At 42.0% G+C, this 25552-nt stretch overlaps 1 protein-coding gene across 2 annotated transcripts in view; it reads left to right on the forward strand.

The window, feature by feature from the left end:
- KLF7 (KLF transcription factor 7) overlaps positions 1-17792 on the forward strand; it is a 65686-nt gene extending 47894 nt beyond the window's left edge. For both annotated transcript variants that reach the window (XM_071434704.1, XM_071434702.1), the window contains 2 exons: positions 2882-3005; positions 9291-17792. In XM_071434704.1, coding sequence (XP_071290805.1) covers positions 2882-3005; positions 9291-9342 — 176 coding nt within the window. In that variant the 3' untranslated portion in view covers positions 9343-17792. The remainder of the gene's footprint in view (positions 1-2881; positions 3006-9290) is intronic.
- Positions 17793-25552: the final 7760 nt, after the last annotated feature.

The following is a 25552-nucleotide window of genomic DNA, read 5'->3' on the forward strand; positions in this document are numbered from 1 at the left end:
CAAGACACACTTCCATTTCATCTTCATGTAAGGTGACAGCAGCCATTGAAGGAGCAGTTTGTTTTTAGTCTTCACATGCAGAGACAGGCAGGTCTCTCTTCTCCTTCCCTCTTGTGTTTTTGAGTAGCTGCAGGAGGGCAGGAAATTGAACCTCTTGGAGGTCTCTGGGTCAAGGAGCTGTCTGACATGGCTTTAAAGGTCACTGTGCTCCTTTGCATTTACCTTGTGCACTGGCAGCCCTGCTATGGCAGCGTGCAGTCTGCAGCCCTGAGAGGTACTGTCTGATGTTTTGCTGAACAGGGCTTGGGTTACAAAGGAGAAACAAAACTCAGCTCAGGGCTGTGCAAGGCCAAAGCTGGAACACTTGGGAGAGGAGCCCCTGCAGCAAGTAACAGAGATATGTGTCATTCTGTGGGTTCACCAGTAATCGTGCTTGGCTTTTCTGTCTCTTGTAACCTATATATATATATATATATATATATATATATATATATATATATATCACTGTCTATTTTCAAAGCTCTTGACAAATTTTAACAAGCCAAACTCCACTTCTGTCCTAGTAGCCTATATAGTTTCCCAGAAAGCCCAGGATGCTTTTTCTTCACTCTTCTGCTCTGTAGATGACTGTATCCTTCAGACAGGCTGTACCTGCCAGATTTGGCTGAGCAGTCATCTTCTGCATTTGCTTTGCAGCATGTGTGTGGCAAATGTGCTGCAAGGCAGTTTCCCTCCCTGGCTGTCTCCACTCTAAGGTAGGCACTAGAGAGCGTCAGAGAACCAAGGAACTACATTATCATCGAGGCTTGTTTACTGACAGCTTTTTAAAATAATCCATGAAATGTTCAGACAAACTGGTGCTCCATCACAGGCACAGGCCTGAGAAATCCCTTTTTTCTGAGGAGAGCAGATGCTGCTTGACAGGTAGGGTGCAAAGGGCCGGAGGAGACTGCTGCAACTGTAGCTCCAGTGCGTGGGGCCAGCACTGGTATGGTACAGTTGAGTAACCAGCCCAGAAACAAGACACCAGCACCCTGCTCACTAAGAACATTCTAACTTCTTATTTTCCTGAAGAAATCCTGTCCAAAGAATAAAGGAACAAGAGGTGAGTCTGCAGAAATGACCAAGCAGGCGCATTCTAAGTGGGGCAGTGTTATTGTTGGCTCAGTTCCTTGTCCTGTTGGGCATTTTCCCATGGGGGACTGTGACTCACAGCAGGGACATCCAGGATGGCCTTCAGGGACTGTGGGATAAATGGATATTTTGGTCTAGTCTTGCCAGTTGCTGCCCCTTCTTCACAACTTCATCCCAATGAATCCTTTAATTGAACTACTGAGCCAAATAAACTTCTCAAAGGCCAATAAAATGGCTCAACTTCAATTGAGTTCTCAGCCCATTCTGCTGTTCTTTCTGGGGCAGATGACCACTGTGCAGCAGAGCTGCCTGTGCAACACGAAGTCTGCAGAAACTCACAAACCAGAGAACAGCACTTTTTCATGTATTTTGCTGCAATTTTCTTTCCCTTTTCACTTTTCTTGCTCTTTTTGCCTCTCCAGTTAATCATCATGATATACATAGGTTTCCCATATCCAGATCTCACTCTTATACTTGCTGAATAGACACACTAAATATAGCAATCTGTGTCTTTGCTGTGGTCAACTGATTGTTTCATGTGACTGGCCTAGAGATTGCAGCCTCAGTGTGGTCTGTGGTGGGTTTTTTAAGATTACCTTCTTAGCAATTTTAAGAACAAATAAATAAGTAATAATCCACTTAAAAGCTTGGTAGCGAAAGTGATTTCTGTCTGACTTTTATCTCAACTGACTGCATGGGGAAGAGTGACATGGAGTTTCTATAGGAGGAGATGCACTGGAGCATTTCTTGTGTGGGGAGATGTTAAATTTGAATGCACACCAATGCATGCGCACTGAAAAGGAAAAGGGAGTCATGATTTGGGATTCTTCAACAGAAAGTGTTAATGACTCCACAGATGTTACACCACGCAGACTTTGATCTGCAGAGACTGATGTGCATTAGGAGATAGTTAGATATGAGCACAGAATCATGAAATATCCTGAGTTGGAAGGGACCCACAAGAATCATTGAGTCCAACTCCTACCAGCAGACTAGAATCTCTCTTGTCTTACCACTACACCATTTCACTGCCTTCAATGGTATTGTTAATATTTTAGGGCAGAATAACAGCTGATGAAGGTGTAGTGCAAGAAGCCTGAAGGACCAGCCAATTCAAAGAAATAAAAATGTATCCTCTCACATAATTTCTCGGTCCCAGGAGTAGATTTTGTTGTCAGAAGCAAGTAAAAAAGGTGCAGTCCTTGGGGACAGCAGGCATGAATGCTTGAGGGGAGCAGATGTGAGGCTGGCCACACAAGGGGTAAACAGAATCACAAGGGGTAAATAGAATCGGGGTAAAGCGTGTGATGCAGTAGTGGTGGTCACTCAGCAGTAGTGCACTCAGTCACTCAGTGTCCAGGTGTTAATACAATCACTCAAATACTGCAGTAATACATCTGACAAGGTTGGAGTGAGCTGAAAAGCTGTTTGAAAATCAAGCTTCAACCACACAGCTGCTTAGACATTTGAGGACACTCTTAAGGCTTCTTCAAAGGCCAGCTGGCTGGTTTTGTTAGAAACAAGATAAAAGGTTGTGCGAGAATTTTAGCTGTGGTAAAATCTGGACTGGAACTATCCCCAGTATACAAGCCCTAAGTTATTTGCATGCCACGCTGACCATGAATTGTGTGAAGGGCTAACTGACTCGAATGGGTTAGAGGCAGGGTGGGAGGACACGGGGCTTTGAAGTTGAGTGCTCAGTAATGCTGCTGCTGCCGCGCTGACTGTTCTCTCCTCCCCCCTGCAGGTGAGAAGCCTTACAAGTGCTCGTGGGAAGGGTGCGAGTGGCGTTTTGCACGGAGCGACGAGCTCACGAGGCATTACAGAAAGCACACGGGTGCAAAGCCCTTTAAATGCAACCATTGTGACAGGTAATGCAGCTCCTAGCATGGTGTTCAAGAAACCTGTGGACTTTTGTGACTAGCATGGAGCTGCCAGCTCCTAGTGACAAGAGACCTGGCTCCCAGCAGAGAGGCCCCTTCTGTCCCACTGCCTGGACCCCTGAACCATGGAGGAACCCTCTGCTCAGCTCCTGTCCTCTCTGCCTTAGTGGCCAGGCAGGCTGGCAGATGGGGAATTCTTCCTAAGCAGTCTAATCCCCCAGCACACAACAACATGTAGGACCAGGTGTAGGCCTGACTGAACCCTACTGGTGTCTGTTGTGGGCACAGGATTCAGTTCATAGGGCAGGTCTTGTTAATACTCTTAAAGCAGAGAAGACATCCAGAGGGCCTTAGACCATTTCAGTGATGGACCTCTCCACAAAGCATCTCCCCAGCTTTCTGTCTCCTGATCCTGTAAGCCTGCTGTGCTCACAAAGGCAAAGCTCCCTCTATTTGCTCTGCTTCAAGGACTACCCCAAGCACCACTGCTGGCTACCCACATTTTGGCAGGGTGGGCCTCACAAAAACATTGGTGTATGGCAGGAGGAATGGGGAGTGTGTGGCTGTGTGCCACAAGTGGCCCAAATCTATAAGAAACCTTTAGGGAAAAAGCATTCAGTTTCCATAACATGGTTGTCTTCTCTCAGCACTGACTCCAGGGCTCCTAAAGAAAAGACAACAAAGGGCACCATTCTCAAAAGCCCAAGAGCGATTTAGACACATTTTACCGTTCAAGTTCAGGGGGTTGTTTTGTGAAGATCAATGATCTCTGCACATTCCTGCTAATTAGTGAATCTTTTCCTACAGTTTTAAATCTCACTCTTGACATCTCTTTGAAGTGGGAGATACTCTGCACCTTCATTGTGAGAGGGCCCAGATGTGAAAGCCTGACAGGTGCACGGGCCGAGGTTCCCGAGGAGCCTGTCAGCAGCAGCAGCAGCGCTCTGGGACTCGGAAATGTGGTGTGAGCTGAGCAGCTCCTGCCAGAGCCGCCCTTGCAGCTCTCACCGCGGCTCGTTGCTGCAGCCTCACCGCTCCAGCTGCTTCAGTAAATACTGAGCTGCTCTGAAAAATCTGCTCGTCCTTGCTTGGTGCTGAGCGTTTTTGAAAGCTGGGTTCTTTCAATTTAGAAACAAAACCAAAAGAACACCCTTTTCCACATCCCCAATCCCAACTGATAAGAAATCAGGGTGGAGCAAAAGCAATTACCCCTGTAATGACTCTTGACAGCACTGACAGCATCGAACAATGAGCACTTCTCCCCCACTCACCCCCCCAGCTGAAGATTGGCAGTGCCCTGGGTGAAACCTGGATCCACTACTGAGTAATCAAATAATGTGCTTGCATCTGAACATGTTATCCAGCTAATCCTTTTTATATATATTTTTAAAAGAGGCTTAAGAAAATTACCCATCTTTTTAATGCAGCACTAAGGTTCTCGACTGTGATAAGGAAACGTTTTGTAATACAATAAAGCCTTTAGGAAGCCTGTGGGTTCACCAGACCAACAGAGAATATGCGTGGAGAGAGGATGTGTGGGACATAAACAAGGGACCCCATCCTTTTATGGGAAGGAAATTTGATCATTTTCACATCCTGTCTTTCCAAGAGCTTCATCTCCTTAAGTGCTCTTCTGCCCTTGTCTCCCCTCTTCCCGTCCCCCTTCCCCCAGGGAGGGCTTCCTCTTGGATTATCTTTTGTTTTATCCCTGGATCATCTTTTGTTTGCTTAGAATGAGGGACAGGATAAGCCAAGTAGGGACCTCTGCAGTTCTGCTTTTGTTTAAGCACTTCTGTGAATGAGAACAATTATATCCTCTGTTTTAAATGTAAAGCATTGCCTTTCTCTTTTCTTTCCTCGAGTGGCCCCACAAACACACACACACATACAGCCCTAGGGTTTCTGTGTCAGGACAAACAATATTTTTAGCAGAGATCTAGAGAAATACAGCTGGTATTTTCAACTCCTTGGTCTCTTTCAGCCATTTGTTAAGTGTTCATTATTCTCCCTCCACATATTATCCCTTTCTACCTGGCTTTTCTCTTTGGCAGCAAACTCAGTCACTGCAGTCAAGAGATATATTCCTGTAATCATCTAATGCATTTTTGCTCTTCTGCTGAATCTGTAGATGAAGGGAAAACATTATTAATAAAATTTAGAGTGCTGGGGATTGTGCACTGTTAAACGCTATGCCCGTACTATTTGTGTGTGGTGATAGGAGGCAGATTTGTCCTTATTCCCCCAGTTAATTGTTACAAGCTTTTAGAGTGACAGTGCCTGTTCTTTTACCCCACTCTGCCATACTACTGTTTTTCATTTTTTTCTCATTCTCAGGCCTCTTTGCTACCACCTACTGCAGAGGTCACCTCAAGCAAGCACTGAAACATGAGCCCAAAACTGCCTTTAGCCATTTAGGCAGGCTTTTAAAGATGTGCCTTCCTGAGCCAGGGTTCCAGCTGGAGAACAGTTTCTCTGTATTTGAACTGCTACTCTTTATTGCACTCCCTGTTATCAGCAGAAGCTGTGACCACTCTCTCAGACATGCTGCCTTGTTAGGTTTTAAGGAGCTGATTGGAGCTGTTTTAACAACACTGATGTAGCACAAATCCTGTGCCTGTTGTTCAGAGCTGAAGGCTGTATCTTGGCAAACAGAGCATGGAAGGGGTGATTCAGATAGCAGAGGGGCATGATGTTCACACAGTCTGGCTGCAGTTCCCTTCCAAGACTGTTTTTAGATGTGCTTGTGTCTCTCACCCTCTGACCAATGTCAAAGGAGTATTAATGTCCTCTGTGTATAAGTAAATTTTATAACAAAAGAGATAAGATGAGATTCTCTTCTCCTGCTGTCCCAGCCCTATCCCAACACCATGCAGCCCACAGATCACATTGTTAGTCACAGCTGGCAAACTACCACTGCTTTGAGTAACATCATATGTACTGCAAGTGGTGTGTGGCTTTGTGGCAGCAGGAGAGAACAAAGAAAAGGCTAAAGTGGTGTGGAAGGCACCCCAGGAAAGTCCTTAGTGCCTTCCAGATGCCAGGGTTATGCTGGTTGTTAGCATTCTCCAGGAATTTTGCTCTTCAGAAATGCAGGCTAGGGTTGTTCCTCACACTGTGCAAGCCCTCAGCACTTCAAGGGGAAGAGTTTGACAGGGTAGTGGCACTTGCTGGTTCTGGATAAATAGGTGTTTAGGAGACAGCAGCTTAGTGCCAGACTGTTGGGATGCATATTCTTCTCTGCATATGTGCACATGTGCTCATGGTTTCCTTGTTGATAGCAAGCTGAGAGTGCACTTAGCTGGAATGAACACATCCCACAGTGGAAAATCTACAGCTGGTAGGAAAGATGGCTGAGCAATATATTCTCTCTCATTGTACTTACCTTCCCTTTTTCCTCCTTCAGAGGCTTCAGTGCCAAGCAGTATTGTGTTGCTAAGGAGATACAGCAAAAAGAGAAAGGAAGGAATCATGTCTGGGAGCAGGGAATTTGTGTATCACACATCCCTGCATGAGTTTTATAATTAGAGTGTCTTATTCTAGCATAAACTGTTCTTTCTAGGAAGAGCTAGACTGAGGGGGGATGATAGAGAAGGCTGTGATGGGCCCACGTGTGATGTGCAGAGCTGGTCTGGAACTGAAAGAGGTGTAGAGCCAGAGGTGCAGAGCAAAGTCTCATGCCATGGGCAGGACTAGAGACCAGCAAGCCCCTGTTCCTTGATTTCTGAAGAGTAGTTTCCTTTGACAGCTTATCCTGTGGAGCCTCTTCCACTGCTGCCTCTAGTCCCAGAAAGAAAAAAAAAGAAGTGTGTCCAGTAATCAATAGGATTTTTGACAGTGTGATTTAGCTGCAAAAATTTTGTATGGACTGTTTTACAGTTGAAAATAAATATCCACATCCACCAGCCTTACCAAGAGATAGAAATAATCAAATTAGTCAGCGGGAGAATGTGAAGAATTAGTATTGTACCACTTTATTAGCTATAAACTAGCAAATATGGCACCATTTTATTACCTATAAAAATATTATGGGTGCTAATATGGTAGTTACTGATGTGAAGGAATGTACTGAATCTATAATTTTAACAGATCTGGCTGTGGTGTGACTCAGCATACACTTTCCTGGGTTGCATCTGTAAAAGAGACAACTGGAGAGGAAAAGCTGTGCTTGGGTGGGGGTCTTACGACTAGTCCTAGGCTGAAGTGCCAGCTGGTGCATGTCTTTTTGGCAGCCACTCAAGCTGTTGTTTTGTTTTGGCAGCCCTTGTAGCCAGAGCATGCTGCTTTCTCAGTTTAAGACTGATGAGAGAGACATTGGCCCAAGGATGTATTTTGTCACTCTAGGGCTAGAAAATTTTCGCTGTGCAGAGCCTGCTGTGTTGAAAGCCCAGTGTCCAGTGTCAGATTCACGAGTGCCTTGCTGTGCCTCATGTAGGACCTCGGGGGAATGCCTCCTCCATCCTATTTGAAGTCTCATTTTTGCCATTCTGAAGGTATTAACTCCCTTGTAAGCCCTGCAAGTAGAGAAGAGATGACTTGAGCAGAGCTATGCTCATTGCTCATTCACAGAAGATGAGTAAATGACTTTTCTTGTGGAAGTTGTCTTGTTTTAAGGTTTCTTTGTCTTAAAAATGTACCTCTTGATCACCCATTTCTGTATGTAGATGCTGACTGATCACATGTGCAGTGGAATACTTCAGCAGGACAGAAATGAAACTATTTAAAATAGTTTCATTTTTATAGTTCTCTTTCTCAGCCTTTCTCTGCTTAGGTTGTTTATCCTTTGGGTGTTTAGATTGACTGTTCTTTTTTTAATCTATCATTATTAGCTTTTGGGGGGGGTTGTTCACTTTGTTCTTCTGCTTCTTCTTTCTGAAAACTACAAAACACTCAACTACTGCTTTTTAAAAAATGCACTTGGTGCCCATATATGAGCTATCTTGATTCTTGCAATAAGCCATTTGGATATTCTTCAGACCATTATTGGTGGCTGCTTTATACTCTAGTTCTGTGGAGCACTGAAAAGACATGCCAGGCAAATCAGTTCTGTAAGTAGCTTTTCCTAGTGTTCTTGGAGCCTACAGAACCAGTTTACTCAAAAGCCACAGGTATATGGGGGTTGGTGTGATATTTGTAGTAAATGTTTTTAAAATAAATAAGCCAGTATCTTGTGGCTTAAGGTGGAAAGAAGGTAAGCCAGAATTTGCAGGGAACTTGAAAACCTCCTGATTTTAAATGCTCAGCTGAAGTTTCTAGTAGAAGTTTAATTTCTGAGTGTGTCTGAGTCCTGCCACTGTGACAGGCTCCATTTTAGAGCTGTGGGGTAGGAGCCAGAACCACTGCCTGCTTCTCCTGTGGTTTGCTGCCGGTGCTGTCCTATCTGAAATGGCACTGTGATGGTGGGTGTAATGGATTGGTGCTTTCAATCCCATATCTAATGGCCAGGGAGTCTATCTCATCAGGATCCAGCTATATGTTCAGAATTACAAAACATTATGTTTTATTATGAGATGGGAAAGTCTTTGTGGATAAAGAACAGAAGTTGAAATCTCAAGTCCTGGCTTTCTTTTTTTTCCTCTGGTTTTACCACACCTGTGTGATTTACAGCTTCCTTGCCTTCTCTGTCTTTCAATTGTCACTCTTATAAAATAGGCATAATATTTTCTGTCAACATCCTTCAGGGAGATAATATTCATCAGAATCCACATATTACCACCCAGATTCCCAGCTGAGAGGAAGGGAGAGATATGAACCCCGATGGATTGTTAGCCTCCAAACTCTGAGCCAGATTTCCTTCCAGTTTGGAGTTAGAAATGAGAATTCAGCTTTCAAAACTAGCATCATTCTTTGGTGCTTTTTGCAAGGAGTGGGCACTTGAGAAAGCTGGTATTCTTAAAAATGGTGTTGCTGAATTAAAGTGATTTGTTTTAATTATTTTTTTAATATGCAAACACATGCATGCTGAATATTTGGTTTTATAGTACAGCTGCATAGATGAGCACTCTTCCCTGATATCTGACTCAGTGAAAGAAGTGAGAGGGAGAGGAACAGGGAAGGTATAAAAGTAATCTCTTTAGGTGCTGAAGAGCCAGGATAGTTGCCTATCTGTGGTCACAGCGGTCAATCACACAGGTTTTGGTGGCAATCCATGGATAGCTCCAGGAATGTCTCTAAACTGGGATATGTATTTTCTCCTGTACATAACAAGGAAGAAGCAGAATCCCTGTTTTCCAGAATCCTATACTTATTTCATTTCCTGCTTGCTTTATGTTGCAGATGTTTTTCCAGGTCGGATCACCTCGCCCTCCACATGAAGAGACACATCTAAATATCAGTCAGCTTGGCATGGATGTCATCTGGGCTAAGTGTTGTGAGATGAAAGTGGAACTCAAGTTACAACGTGCTACCTTACAGGAGAAGAGAACTTGATCCCGTGTAACCCTCTGTACAGGGACCACATGCTCACAGTGTCATGTTCCCAGTTACACTTCAGTACCTACATCGGTTCTTTTATGCCTTGCCCCAGCTGGATGGGAGAAGATGCAGGCAAGGAAATGGTATAGAGGTGAAGTCAGTGAAAAAGAACAATTACTTACAGTACTTCATCCCTCTTGGATTTGTTTCCTGTTTTTGCCAGTGGAAATCAAAGAAAACAGAGGAGGCTTCCCTGCAGGTGGACGGCAGTAAGAGGGGCTTATCTAACTTGCTTCTCAGTGCAACTCAGTAGAAGAATATGTCGTCTTGAAGTTGCATATTTGTAGCACTAACTTTCTTTTTAAATAGATGGGGTGAAAACAATGACCTAGAAAACCAAATCCCAGTTTGGTAGCCAAAATTAACCTTTTGGTTTTTTTGTTCTTTCTCTGAGAATTCCTAATTTTCAGTGCATCAGACTTCTCACAGACACTTTGACCTGTCTTGGTTTTGGTTCTTCTTCCCAGAACTGAGCTGTTGAGATCCTTTTAAGTCAATACCAGTGGCCTTAATGGCAGTAGACTGTGGAGTGACACTTGTGACACAAACATCCTCTTTTTGGCCTGAGTTTATGTAGACTTCATGGAGGATTATATTTTTGTTGGTTGTTTTTATTTTATTTTTTTTTGGCAATTGCACAACATATGCACTAGGGACTCTGGAAGCTGCTGCCACGATGGCTAAGTAGCCAAGGGATAAACCCCTGAGATACAGCACCTAATATCTCTGTAAGCCTCACCTTATTGCCATAGCTAGGACTTCTTGTTTATTTTTTGAACAAAAAACTTTAAAAACTTGTTTGGAAGCTTAAACCTTTTTTCTCTTTTCTCCACAAACAAGTGATCTTCAGAACTCCTTGTCTTCACCTGGATATCAGTCTGGGACTGGCCACACAGGCATGACTACAGGATTCTTTCCACATCATGTGAGCAGATTAGCCACAACCCACAATGATTTAGTGGTGAATTATGTTGCTTTTTCTTGCAGTTCTTCTATTGACCAATTTAAAACATTAGCCTTTTGTTTCTGTAAAGAGCACCTGCAGATGTTTTAATTTAAATCTGTTTGTTGAGCATCTTACACACAAAAAACAACCCCCAAGCCAAAAATCCTACTCCAGTCTCTGAGTAGGAAATCAAGAACCTCTTCCAAGTACAATGGCTTCATTCAGCATTAGCCCGTTAAAGAAAATATCAAAGTCCTGCTTTTCTGTTCATCAAGTTGATGCTGTAGCCCACTCCTATATGAAAAAATGTAACCATGTGAGCGGTGAAGGAAGGGATTGGATTTTACATACAGCAGTGAGGCATTTCCAAATGATTGGTCCAAAGTATTACTAACCTAGAGGTCCATTTTGGCCTACGGTGTGAATCATCAAGGAGAAGTGGAGGTCTCATGCTCACCCTTCCGTCATATTGATAATTTGATTTCTTTGGCTCAAAGTGGATTAAAGTCTTCATTACAAAAGGAAAAAAAACCCTAAAAAAATGTATTGCCATAACTTGTATTTGAACCTATTTGGCACTGGCCCTGACTCCAAAGACTGCATTTAGGACCATGGAAATGGCCTATGCAAGCAGGCAGGCGGTCATTAGGTTGTATATTTTGTATATTCTCGGACCATCCCTACAAGATGTGTCTAGAAATGAAACAAAATAGCGTGTGGTCCACAAATGGTTGCTGCTCTTTTATAATGTATTAGCCAACTGCCCTTCTTTGACTGTTTTGACTCATTGACTGTTAAATATTTCCCTTAATTTATGTTTTGGGAGGTAAAATTGTACTCCAAGGGGAAAAAAGAGCAAACAAGAAACTCAATAGATGTTTTTAAGAGCCGTCACCGGGATCCTTGGCACTTGAATTCTCAGCATTTTGCAACCTTTGGTTCCAGTGAGAGATTGAATTTATTCAAAAGATGCTGGTTTTCCTCACAGTTTTCACAAAACACTGTGACTGTCAACTGAACACTTTGGGGACAGGGGGGAAATACGATGTCTGGCCCATATGGCATGAAATATGGACCAAAATCTAACCATCTTTTAGGGGCAATGATGTAATATTCATGATAAGAGCATGAGAGAGAGTGAAAGAAAGTCAGAAAGAAAGAGAGAGAAGAAAAATTTGAATTTATTCCAAAGATTTAAAACTAACTATACTCTATATGTGTATATATATATGCTTATATATATATATATATGTATACATTTAAAAATTGCAGAGCACTGCTTGCTGACAATCTCGTATTTCTCTACTTCTGTATTTGCATACTTCCTATGGCCATTCCACCCAGCTGTTCCACTGGGACTGAGGGCCCTAGAATCCAATTTGTGTTGGAACAAATAGAGCATCCTGCCAGATCACAGAACCACAGAGTGTCCTGAGTTGTAAGGGACCCACAAGGATCATCAAGTCCAACTTCTGGCCCTGTGCAGGACATCCCAAGAATCCCACCATGTGCCTGAGAGTGTTGTCCAAATGCTCCTTGAGCTCTGGCTGGCTTGGGGCTGTGACCACTTCCCTGGGGAGCCTTTTCTGGTGTCTGATCACCTTCTGGGAGAAGAACTTTTTCCTAATGTCCAGCCTGAACCTCCCCTGACACAGCTTCATCCCATTCCCTTGGATCCTGTCACTGGTCACCAGAGAGCAGAGATTAGTGCTGCACCTCTGCTGCCCCTCAGGAAGATGTCTAATGGGAACTGAAACCTCAGCTGTGTGAAACTGTAGAGCATCCAGTGAGTGCATTAGATAAAAAAAAGTATAAGAGAATCCTTGAATTTCTTTACTGTAGTGTCCTAAAATTTATGCTCTCAAATTCTCCACTAGGATATTCATTGGCTGTGAACCTGCATAAATATCCTCCTTTGCTCTCTGAACACACCTGCCTTTAGGCGTGCTATCAGTAGTATACAACCTTAATTATTAAGTGATGCTTTAAGCACCAGACTCTATTTAAATTGGAAAAAGTCAAGCAAGACTGTTTTTTAGTTCCAGTTGTCATTTACAGTCTTGTTGGCATCTTATTTAAATATACCAGAACAAGGGCCCCAAGGGAAAAAATGCTGAAATATATCTTTACTTTGTTCAAAAGGCAGGCCTACATCTAAATCCTGGATACAAATAGCCTAAAAAATGTAGAAAAAAGGGGGGTAAAAGGCAGATTTCAGGTTTCTCAGGCTTTGTAGCAGGTCTTCAACTCTGAAGCCAAAATTTGAGCTTTGAAACCACCTCTTATGTTTGAAAAGGGTGATATTTTTCAGCTGTATATATGGTGTACCCAGTCAATCTCTTGACTTTAGTTTTTGGGTGCTTATATGCAAGTGTTGTATTCATTATTAAAATTTTGAACCATAACTTCGGTATTTTATAGAAGGAGTCTCCATTTTGGAAAGGCATAAAGAGTGACACATTCCAGGATTGGGTTTTTTTTTGCAATGACAAGTTTTGTTTCTTTGCAGATATTTTAAGCTGTACACTTCAAACTTGTGTAGTCTGTTATAGCTAGTTCCTTTTTGGGCCTGTGTCTCCTTGCTAAAGTTGTACAGTTGTTCTCTCTCTGTAAATTATGAGTAGAATCAGGCTAAAGAGGAAAGGCTCTGTGTAAGGCTTCTTGAAAGCAAACCCATAAATTTGGTGACAGTTGAGGACAGTTATCCAGCTGTAGAAAGGAGAACCTTTACCTTGTTTCCTTCAATGTGAGATTTATGCCTATTTGCAAAAGAGGAGCCATTATAAGAAAATCAGATAGTAGTTTCCAAGGTTATGGAACTATAGGATGAAAAGAGATTGACCTGAAAGTCTCCCAAAATAGTGTACACAGAGGAAGCAACTAAAATAATTGTGAGTTTTTGTGATTAGCTAAATAATATTTTGGATCAGAACAGTCAATCATAGAATCCTGCATGTGGAAAGGGGCCTCCAGAGGCCATCTTAGCCAACCTCCAACTTGAGCTGGTTGCTCATGACTGTATTCAGCTGAGTTTTAAATATCCTCAAGAATGGAAATTCTGCAATCTGTCTGTCCAAGCTGTTCCAATATTTAACCACTTTCATGGTAAAAGAAAAAAAATAATTCCAAAAATCTGTGTGTCAAGTAGGAATTTTTCATGTTCAAACCTGTTTTCAGGCCTCTTCCACTGTGCACCTCCAAGAAGAGTCTGGCTTCTTCTCTACAGTCTTGGTTAGGTATTTGGAGATAGCAATAAGATCTACACTTACCCTTCTCTTCCTAAGGCTGCATCATGTCTCTCAGCCTCTCTTCATCCATCATGTGTTCCACTGCCTTCGTGGTGAATCTCTGCTAGACTTGCTCCCATATGTCAATCATTTTAGTGACTGGGGAGACCAAGACAGAATATTCCAGGTCAATATATGCTTTGTATGTGACAGTGTTGATAAAATATATTTATTCTGGATTTTTCCATTATCTGAGACAACTTAAAGTCAAGATTCTATTTTGAAAACTGACCAATAAAAATTAATTTAGGAAGCACTGTTATAAATAGTTTTCTAATCAAATTTGCCAAATCTGTGCATAAAAATATGCTTATAAAAATATACTTCTGTACCACCAGCTTGAGCCCTAGCTAGCAAGATTCAGTTTTTCTCGACATGATCATTGATGGTTCACTTTGAACTAAAAAAAATATTGTTTCATTTTTACTATATCAAATATGAAGACGTGATGCTGTATTTTAGTCACTTCTTACACTAAAACTGCACTTCAGTGCATCTTTGTTCTGTTTGGTTTTCCCCTTAGGAGATAAAGAGCAACATAAAATATCAGATATATTTTATAGAGATTGGTCTAAAAGTGGATGGCAGAATCCAGAGTATTTTTCATTATCTCTGAGTTGTTCTTTTTCAGTAGCTAGTACTCAGTCTAGACAATTACATTACCTGGCTAAACTAGCAACTGAAGTGAAATTCTAGATTCTTTCAGTGTCTTGGACGAGGCCCTGAGCAGTCTGATCTCACTAAACAAAGGATTGAATGTTGGATTTGGTGACCTCCAGAAGTACCTTCCAATTTTATTTTTTCTGTATTTCTATGATTCATTTCACAGCTTTTACTTATTAAATGTTTTCTGGTTCTATTTCTTCATAGTCTTGTGCTGATGAAACAGACTGTAGGGCAGATCTGTAGGTTTTTTCTCGAATTCTGAGAGTTTCATCCTTGTTAAACTTTATAAGGTTTCTTCATGAGGGAGACCTAGAGAGGAAGAAATCTAAAAAGAACCCAAATCCTTAGCAAATCAGTTTGAAGCAATATCCTACCTTGATATGTGTCACAGCCAGATATTATGGAAACAAGTTTGCTAGACTGGAAGACCCATGTGATGTCTCAGAAATGGTTTCCAGGACCTGAAATCTGAAAGCCAACATATTTCTACAAGGGTGAACATTTTTTTTTCATTCATTCTTCTTTTCCTCAGACTTTTTGGAATTGCTGTTTTTCTTGGGGTAGCACATTTTCACTTAATGCATGGGAAGCACTGACAAAACACAGGGAAGAAGAATCTGAATGCAAGAGGATCCCTCAGTCCTTGCTTTCGGAATTGTTTTAACTTCAGGCATAAAAAAGTAACTAATCACCAGGGTGTGTAGCTAAAATGGAGTTGATCAATATGCTTGTTGCAGTGACTGAGTATATCTTAGTTGTGACCTTTCTGATATCTACAGAATCAGGCTTTCTCCCTCATTTTTATCTGACCCTAGACAGTTTGGGGTTTGTATCTAATATAAAGGTTGCTCCTCCTATTTAACACACTATTTGTCAGTATACAAAAGAGGTGGTAATTGGTACTTTTGGCAAAGCTGATGAAGTCCAACTTCCTTAAGTGTTTCCCTTCCTCTTCTCTTAATGTATGTCAAAATCTTTAAATTAAAAAAAAAAAAGAGGAGAATTTTGTAAATAATTTAATGTTACAAGGCCAGCACTCAGTGGATCAAGGGCTTTTACTCTTGATTTCATTCAGGACTTGGCACTGTCAAGTGCAAGTCACACAATGACAATTCTGTCATTCCATCCAGTGAGACTGTTTTTGAGCTTTCATATCCTGGGCGATGCTCTAACCCAGAACTTCTGAACAACTTTTTGCTGATTTCAGATAGAATTGCACTTGTAAAAATATCTACATACCAAGAAAGAAAAACAATGCTTGACAGTAACTATTTAACTTTGTCTTGAAAAAAACAGAAATATTTTTCTCCCAACATTGACAAGTCTTGCCTGCCTTTCATTAGCATTTAAACTACACTTTAATGAATGATCTTTTCCAGATCAAGCTTGGATATTTTTCTTCCTTCTGTCACACTTGAGTCTCTTTTTATTAATAGTTTAGGGATGACTACTGCAGTCTTTCTTCTCCACAGCTCTGCGCAGCCTTCAGTGGCAAGATTTAGCATTGTGAGAACTGTAGGATCTGGCCTACCAGGTACTCAGATCTGTGTTGTAAAGCTGAGAATTTCCTCCTCCCTTAGAGTCCTCCCTTAGAGGAAGAAGTCTTGAGAATACTTGTGCTATATAAGTTATATATATAATGATATAGTTGTATATATAAATTATATACATAAAAATGTCGAGACAGGGAGTAGACTGCCTTTATCACCTCAAGAATGAGTTTCCCTACCTGAAAACTTTCAAATGCAGGCGTCATTTTAGAAACAGGGTTTTATAGTTTTCTTTAATGCTTGTTGATGGCATTTTTGGTGTAATAATTGAAGTTGCAATCTGTGATTTTCAAAATGAAAGCTTTGATTACCTTTTTTTTTAAAGTGCTTTGGTCCTAACTTCTATATACTGCCAGAAAACAGGTTCTCCACCCTATCTCTGTGTGGGTGTGGATGTACAACAGTATACTGTATATACCTACACAGAAGAGCAAACTGAGCTACTGACTTACAGTTTTTAGTAGCCAACTGTGCCTATTGCTTTCATTTAAGGAGGGCACTAGCTGTTGCCACTGCATTTTGGGAATCATGTCAGCTTCTGTAGGAAAGTTTTCAACAGTGCTGGGAAATACATGTTGCTGTGTACTGTGAATGAGTAGGCTGCAAATTTGGGGATTGGGAGGGGAGGTGGGAAGGGAGGGGGATAAGGGCTTCGCATGTACACACTAAAGGGAACTAGAATGGACAGAAACATGGGAATTTTAGCCTTTATTGTTGGGCTCTCGGGGAAATGAAAAGCTAACATGCAGTCCCTGGAAGGCCTGAATGGCTGAAGGGCTGATCTTTATGTTTTGCAACATATGTTTTACCCATCACTCTGTATTTAAATCCCCAGACCTGTCAGATTCTGGAAGTAGATCAAAACACTGGTTTAAACACTACTTTGTTACCAAGGCCATGTCTCTACCAGGGAAGCTGTCCTGCATTAAAATCAGTCTAGTAAATCACTTTGTAGCTGCACCTGTTATGTGATTGCCTGGATCAAGTTTGCATTGGCATCCTATGCAGTTAAGCTGAAGTGTAAGAAATGCTTCAACTAATTAAGATACCTCTACAGGAAGGTTCTTGCACCAGTTTAAGTACCTGGTTTTGAAATCATATAAACCATAATAGCTTTTCTCTTAGAAACAAGGCCTTAGTTTGGCATGTCTGCTCATCTAGTTGAAAAAATAATAATGCAGGCTGAGATTTTTTTTTTTTTTTTTTGCTTTTCAAAGTGATCTGTTTTCCCTTTTGTTCTTTGAAACTTTTCTTGCTCTCTACCACACATTAGATTTTTGTTTGCGGAAATTTTGTTTAACAACAAAACCAACAAAATGTATGAATGCTCCCTATTAAAAAGAAAACCAAAAAAAAAAAACAAAAACAAAAACAAAAAAACAAACAACATTGCTTGAAGGACTTTCATTTTGCACTATAATTTTTCTTTTACCAGATGTGTCTGACAAGTGCATTTTGGAGATGCCCTCGGTCACGTTCTCTCAGGCCTACTCTGGTATTTCTAATATATCACAGAAGTACCCAATCTTGTAGCCCTCAGTTCTGCCTTTTTTTGACATTTTATTTTTTTTAAGCTTTTTATATATATATATATATATATAAATATATTACTTTGTCAGTTTTTTTGCTGTACAAAAAGTCTTAAGATTTAAAAATATTATTTGTATTATATGATGGTGGTATGTTAATGTTACAAAATTATTAATGAAGAAAAAATTTATTTTTGTTACTGGTCTGTTTCATAATTCTTTTTTAAATTGGTATATTGTAAGATATCTATGCAAAAATGTTATGTGACGCATTTTTATTTAAGAATGTAATATGTGTAATAAACTGTAGAATGTGTTTGGCCCAACAGTGTTTAGTGTGCCTTGTACATTATTTCTTTATGAAAACTTCTGTGAAGAGTGAAATGGCTTTTGGAGTTAAGGCTATGGTCCTGTAAACAGTTACTGACATATAAATACAACTTCTAAGTGTGCTTTAGCCCATCAGAATAATATTTCTGGATTTAAGTAATTTATTTTTTAATGTATTTTGTAACAGTTCAAGTGTTGCTTATATTCATGCTGTTTCACATGTTGCTTTTGGAAAAGATGCTCAGGAAGGAAGTTCTTATTCTTAAAAGCTGACCGAATTTGGTTTGTAATCCTGCTTCTTTTGGAGTCAGTGATTTCTGTTATTTGATAGTTTACACTTGTTGAAGACTTCAGCCAGTATTATTTTTGTAAAAGACACAGAGAACAGTTGTGTTTTATTTTCCATGCTTAGCTTTACAACATATGTCAGTCAGTGGTCAAAACAGGTCTAGACTTTGAGGCTCCCGAGAGCTTGTGCTGCGCTCTGGTCCGTGTGTCAGGCTGTCTCCCAGGAGTGCAGCATTGTTCTCTTTCCCCGCCTCGGTCATTTAGTCTCCCTCGTTAATGTCTGCAAAATTGCAAGCACAATTGAATCCACCTGGATGCTCAAGTACTAAAAACATATTTAGGCAGTAAAACCAGTTATTTTGAGCACAATTACTTTGCAGTGTCATGACATAAAATGAAATTACTTTTTCAAGACGAGCCAATATCCCTTTAGGTTTTTGCTGCTTGTGCTCACACACTGCAGCAGTGTCAGTGGGGATGCAGCAGGACATTCTGTAGGGCCCATCTGATGCCAGCTGGCTGAGTTTCCTTTCTGGGGCAACATGCCTCACTTTCCCTGTTGGGGAACCTGCTAGGATTGCTTATGTCAGACAGACAGAGGGTAGGATTCCCCTCCTGACACCTGCCTCTAGAAGTCAGATGATCACTCTAGCCTGCCCATTTATACTTCCCTGTAGCTAATGAAGAGAGACATATCCAGAGGTAACTCACTTCAGGGGATGAGTTGAAGGCAAAAGGAACTGGGGTGTTGTTAAGCATTTCTGAAAAACCATATGGTCAAGTTGGAAGACAGTGAAGAAGTGATGCCCATGGCTGCTTTGGTTGCTCAGGTTGTACCAGGTGTTTAACGATGGATGTAATTTGTAGTATTTTGGTATATGTTAAGAAACAGCTCTTGAGCACTGAAAAAGGGCTCAGCACAGGTCCAAATTTTGGGCCTGTGTTACAAATGGTCAAAAGTGGATCATGTTCTGTCTGCTTCAGTGTAACAGTGCCATCCTGGTGTCACAGAGTTTGAGTGATTGAAAAGTTGTCATAGCTGAAAAAAATGATCTCTTTGTTGTGGATCAATTGGTATGATGTAGGTATGAATGGAGTTATGTTTGACAGAATTATTTCTGCAAATAGAATTTTCACATTATAACTTTTTTCCTTTTAAAGACAAGGTCTAGGTTCCTTTACTTTCTCTTTTCCTTGAAAACTTCTGGAAGCTTTTAGCATCTCACCTACCTTGATCTGTCTGACAGTTACATATGTCTGTACATCTAGACAAAAATACTTCTAGTGTAATTTAGTCCTTTGCTCTCCACCTGTGAGAGGAACATCCAAAGACCTTTTGAAGGACAGCACAGTGTGAAACCCAGCTGGAGGGATGATTATCAATTACAGGTAAGCATTTAAACTGGTTGTTTTCCAGGAAGTTTCAGAAAATATGATGCTTTGCTATCAAACACGTCCTCTTAGAAGCAAGTAGGTTATTAATCTGCAGGAGTAGCTGTCAGACACTCCCTGGGCTGGAGGCCAGGGAAAGGACAGAAAGTGAATGAACTCCTCCTCTTTGAAATTTTTCAGTAGCACACAGTCACACACCTTGGGCAACTCCTGATGTTGGGTACAGAGTTTTCTGAGGAAAGAAAAATTCATTTACTTCTAGGGTTAAACTGTACTTGAGCCTTCTGTTGAGCTCATCTGATGCAAACTCACCATGTGCAAACTTAGCACGACATAGAGTCATAGAATAGGGTGGGCTGAGAGGGACCTTAAGGATCAACTGGTTCCAATCCCCCTGCCATTGGAGAGGATGTCATCCTCTAGGTCAGGTCAGTCAGAGCCCCATCCAGCCTGTCTTGAACACTGCCAAGCATCCAGATGGGGCATCCAGGCCTCCCAGGGCAACCTGTTCCAGTGCTTCACGACCTTCTGAGTAAAGAATTTCTTCCTAATACCTAATTTAAGCCTGCTCAATTTTAGTTTAAAACCATTACTGCTTGACCTGTCACTATCTGCCTGTATGAAAAGTCCCACCATGCTTTTTATGAGTCCTACCAGCTTTTTAAGGTACTAAAAGGCTGCAGTGAGGTCTCCCCCAAGGTCTTTTCCATGCTGAACAACCCCAGGTCTCTCAGGTTTTTCTCCCCTCTTTTTAATTTTTTTTTTTAAATTATGATTTTTATTTTTGACTTTACTGACCTTTTTCCAATGAATGTAAACAAGGAGAGAAACATTAAATGTGAATGAAAGCAAAGGTTTGCCACCAGAATAATGTTATTTTACCTCTTTTTACAAATATTTGTAATACTTCTGGGTTTAATTGGTTTTTTAAGATGTCAGTTTTGATATGAAATAAACAGTTTTTCATTAACAGTTGCTGACCACCTGGCTGGAAATCTTTCCAAAGGCCTAGTCACAAGCCATATCTACTGACTGAGAGCTCGAGTGCCTCATCATGTGCCTCTATGGTACTGAGAGCTAACAAAGATCATTGGAACAATTACTTCCAGGGGCCTTCTGTGTCCGTGGCTTGTCCATGGACTTCACTTTCCTGGAAATCTCTTGTCTGAAATCATAACAGCCACATCCTCTTTTCACAGAGCTTTCCTCATGTACCTCTGTGCATGGTTTCAGATTCATTATCTGCTTCTGTTCTGTCAGTTTAATGTTCGCTGATGAGAGGCAATAAAACTGAACAAGACAAAGATGCTGCAGCTAATTAGTCTTGAGGTTAAAATCCTTCAGGGCTTTGAATCCTCTTCCAAACTCAGTCAAATTTACCTTTATCTGCTGAATTTCTGCTGGGCTTTTTGGAGGTACAGACTGAACAAAAGTACCTCAAACAGGTAGAACAAGAATTCAGCTTGAGATTCCCAAGTAACATAGAGTGTGGGAGCTGGGAAGCAGAGTCCCACTCCAAGCAAATGTTTGCCTTCTGGTTTGAAGATCTTATCTAGTGTTTCTAATTTACTGAGGTAATCAGGAGGCCCTTCTCTTCTCAGGATTCAGTCCAGGTGATGTCATGAAACCTAGGACTAGTACTAAGTCCACAAGTAAAGAGAAGTGTAGTTGAGTGACAATACCATTTTAAAAGTGTTCTGGAATATTAAGGAAGTATCTTTGAGAAATGGGAACTTTCCTGCCCTTCAACGAAAGCTTCTTACCCTTGCAAAATAAATACAAGTACCTAAAATTCACCAATGATAACCTTGGCCTTCTCAGGTGAATATTTTGGTCCCAAAAATAAATGTTACTTTCCACCTCCTTCCTGTGACCCTGAAATAGTGTGGCTGGCTTATGGTGCAGAAGGAACTGCTAGAAAGAAGATAGTTTGGAATAGGAAGGAGGGCACAGCCCTCATGATCAAAGAAGAACACCTGATGCTCTGGGAAACAGTGAAAGCTGTAACCTAAATACAGTTCATGAGCTGTGGCACAGAACAGAAGGACTCAGCTACAGATCTTTGTCTCCATGTAAAGTCACGTACGGAGCAGCCAGGCATCACCTCAAACACCCTGCGATCCCAAGTAATGGTAATTAATAAACCTTAACTCTTTCCATTCTGTTTTTATTTTCTGATGCTTATCTTGCTAGCGTTTCCCCAAATCGTCTCAGCCCACTCCTCATTTCTCTCCTTTTCCATATTTTCATGCTGCCAGCGGACAGTTTCCTGTCCCAGCCCTGTGGAGAGCGGGGCCCACAGCGGGGCCCCTCAGGCGCCTCACGGCCGGGCCCTGTGGGGAGCCCGGGCCCTCAGAATGGCGCCTGTCTCCCGTCAGGTGTCCTGGCACAGCCAGCCTGTCCTGTCGGGCACCTTTTGGCATTGACTGCGGGAGCCAGCCCTGCTCAGGGCCTCAGCAGCTGGAAGTGGTGCCAGCAGCAGCAGGAGCATTGAGGTGGAAGAGAAGCACAGGATGATGTGTCCTCCTGTCAGGTGGGTCCTTTCCCGGTACACGGGAGCCATGCTGCCCTCTCTCGGCACAGTGATTCTGTCACCCCTCTTCTGCCACCCCTTACCTCACTCTTTTGGGATCCCCATTGCAAAGCTGTCCAGGCTTTCTGTAGAGCCAGGAGGGGGTTTATTTTCACCAAAGTATAAAATGTAACCAAAGAATTATAAAATGTTGCCATGTTCTTAGTGGTGGGCCTTGCTATTACCTGCTTGTCTGCTTTTCTATCAGCATTCCTGATACTGGGTGCCTGTTCTCCTGAGCCATGGTATGGATTGATGTATGGATGCCATCTAGGCATCCACAAGTCACATTTTCATTAATAAACAACACAGAGCCATAGTCTGGTTTTCACTACTGTTAAATTGTTGGTATGGCCCTGTCAGACAAACCCCAAATCCTGGGTGGGACCGAGGGCCAGTGGGTGCTCAAAGGCAGAGACATGGGTGCTGTTTTAGGAGATTGTGTGGGGAAAGATGAGAGATTTCAGTGGTGTGAGTTGTAAGCTGTGCTGAGCAGGCAGCCCCAGGAGGCTCCAGGTGTGTTTCTGTGTCCACATGAGCACTGCCACCTCTGCCACACGGTGCCATTCCCTCCAGCAGCTGCGTTCAGGCTCTCCTGATGACCACAGCTGTCTGTGAGGGGAGCGCCAGGAGATCACAGGAACTGTGTCATTGTGACCAGGTATTGACCAAAATTAACTGATCTGCAGTGTGAGAGGTAGCTGCTCTGCTTTCTGAATGCAGCCCCAACAGCAACAGCTGGGCTACCTCAGCTTGGAGCCTCAGATGTCCAACATGGCGCTTCCAGGCGTTAGCTGTGCCAGCTGGGATGGCCGCCAGGCTGGGCAGGCCTCCTCCTTCCCCTGCCACTGCCTGCACTGGGTGTTCCTGGCAGCAAGAACTACTCACATGCTCCAGAAGGAAGCTGAGCTGCAGCAGTGGGCAGGTGAAAGAAACATCCAGAGGCTGAGCAATTCTGTTCAGCCCCTCAGCAAAAGACCAGCCCCTGGGGAGGTGCTGCCTGACAAACTTAAGGAGGGCAGCTTTCTCTTTGACATTAGTGGAGTTACTTATAGAGAGATCAAGAGGAGAATGTGCCCCTAATTAATCAGAAATCACTGTCAGTGAGTCACTATGTCAAAAGGATTTTGGCCGATTATCCTCCACTTTTCAGAAGTGTCCTACTTCTACATAGGGAAGAACTTTTCTGGAAGCTGCTTAAACAAATTAAAAGTAATCAACAGCTCTGAGAAAATTGCTTATATGTTTGTGTCAATTTAATAGAGAAATGTACACTCAGATTTAAATGCCTTACTGATTTTTGTATATATATATTATTTTTACAGAAGAGAAAAGGAGGAAGAGGACAAAACATTCAGAGAAAACCTCAGCTCAAGTTTGATTTTGAGTAGAGCAAGATGCTATGAGGAGCTGTATGGTCGAGAAGTGTACGAGGATGTGGAAGAACCAGATTGTACCCATGCCACTGCAGATATTTTAGGTAAATATAAATAGCATAATTACAGAATGCCCATGGAATTCACTTGCTCCATGGCTCTAGCAGACACACAAAAAGGTGTTAATATCTGTGCAGACATTTTGCCTGGGTGATTCTGCTTTCCATGGCGAGACTAGAGATAGTACACTTAACAGAAGTTCAGGCATTCACAATAAGCAGTGGGGAAAGAGTTTCTACTGACAGTAGCCAAGCTCAAGAGGATGGTTTCAACTGTCATTTGTTAATTACTGAATTGTATTCTAAATCCACTTTCTAGGCATTTACAGCCTAGTCTGCAGGGGACTTGAGTTGACTTTGGCATCAAGTTGGGAATAGCATCTCTCCTTGACCAAAACCAATTCCATGTAACTCTAGCCATAGGTGCAATACCCTTTGTTATAAGTACAGCAACTAATTTTTCAGTAAGGCCTAGAAAAATTAAATTTTTCTTTGTGTTGATTTGTCTGAAAGGGATTTGTAACTGGTTTCAGAAAAATCCAGTAAAAGGATGTGACCCTCAGACTGTGCCATAATTTTTATCCATCTCATTATGGTGCCAATTGTCTTACAGTGTGATGGGACTGAAAACAAGGAGAGTCTGATGCCAGAATCACTTTATGAAGTTTTTTCTTTTGCTTTGTTTGGTGAAGAATTATGGCTGGTGAAAGCACTTGATAGGTCAAGGATGTTTATGGTTCTTCCTTTCTGATGATTCTGCCTTATGCCCCACAGCTGACCCAGAAGAAGTATTTGAAGTGGGACTAAACCACTTTCTGTACCACTTAAATTTAAGGCTCATTGATTGTAGCTGCTCTTAGCTATGCCTTGCATCTCCAGCTGTGGTGCAAGGGGATACAAACCTATTAGGAACCAGACTGGCATGTATTTTGTGTGCTGGCAACTGTCAAAGTGGGCAGCTAGTCCCCATCAGCACCATCAGTGCTTTCTGTGTGACCCACAAACACATATATGTATTTATAGACATGTGCACACACAGGTACTTAGGAATATTAAAGTTTTTATGTTCCCTCCTTACCTTTCTGGTGGTACCACAATCCTTAAGAACATTCTCCTACCCTACCCCTGTAGTTAAGCAATGTCAGTGAGGAGAGGAACAAAGCCCTCCTGAGTGTAATACAAGTGTGGCGTTAAGAAACCTTGTGTGTCAAGCCAGATACTCCTGTGCCTCTGTAAACCTGTCACTTTGGTCCAAATTCACAGTAGTATTCAATACCTAAATATTTTTATTGGTATTTGGAGTCTTTAGCCTCCCATTAACTTCCTAAACCAGGGATGATAGCATTCCTCTACCAGACAGGGGTACCTGCATTAAAGAATTTATCAGATTCCAAAGACACAGAGGCTACAGACTGATTTCCCTGGTCTCACCTGTCTGCTAATCTGTTTACACTGCAATGTCATTCCTGGTTTGTATTGCCTTCCATCAAGGTACATCCTGTTAAACACCAAGTTCTCCCTAGCTGGCTGCCAAAGTGCCACACTGATTGCTTCAGTGGCAGCCGAGCCACAGCCCCAGTGGGCTACAGCTGTGCAAAGCGGGTGAGCAGCATTGAAAGCAATGAGAGCTGGAGTGCCCAGGGGCACTGACCAATCACCAAAGGGAACAGAGGGCACACAGGTTCAATGCATGAGCATGAGGGTACAAAAGGCTGGGCTAAAGAGCAAGGAGAGCAGATGTTTGTGGTCCTCTGAAGTGGCATGATGGTCTCCTGTATGGGCAGCTACCTGAAGCCTTCTGAAATGGTAAGGTGTTACTCTGTATGGGTTGGAGCTTTTGGAAATGGTATGGCAATACTCTGTGTATTGTGGCATATGCTGTGACAAACTGCTGATACTGTAGGTGAAAGTATGGCTTGCTATGGTTCTCCCTTCTCCCTGCCTTGTTCTTTCTGCTGTGTTTTTTGTTGGAATTGTGTAATGCATCACTCGGGTACCACCTGTAACCTGGGAAGGGCCAAGCATGTGATTGTGAGTTGATGAGCTCTCTGTCTCAGTCATGCTTACTT

Source organism: Agelaius tricolor, unplaced genomic scaffold, assembly GCF_023055355.1.
Source record: "Agelaius tricolor isolate 1412-34295 unplaced genomic scaffold, bAgeTri1.0.p SCAF_10, whole genome shotgun sequence".
In the NCBI taxonomy this organism is placed as follows: Eukaryota; Metazoa; Chordata; class Aves; order Passeriformes; family Icteridae; genus Agelaius; species Agelaius tricolor.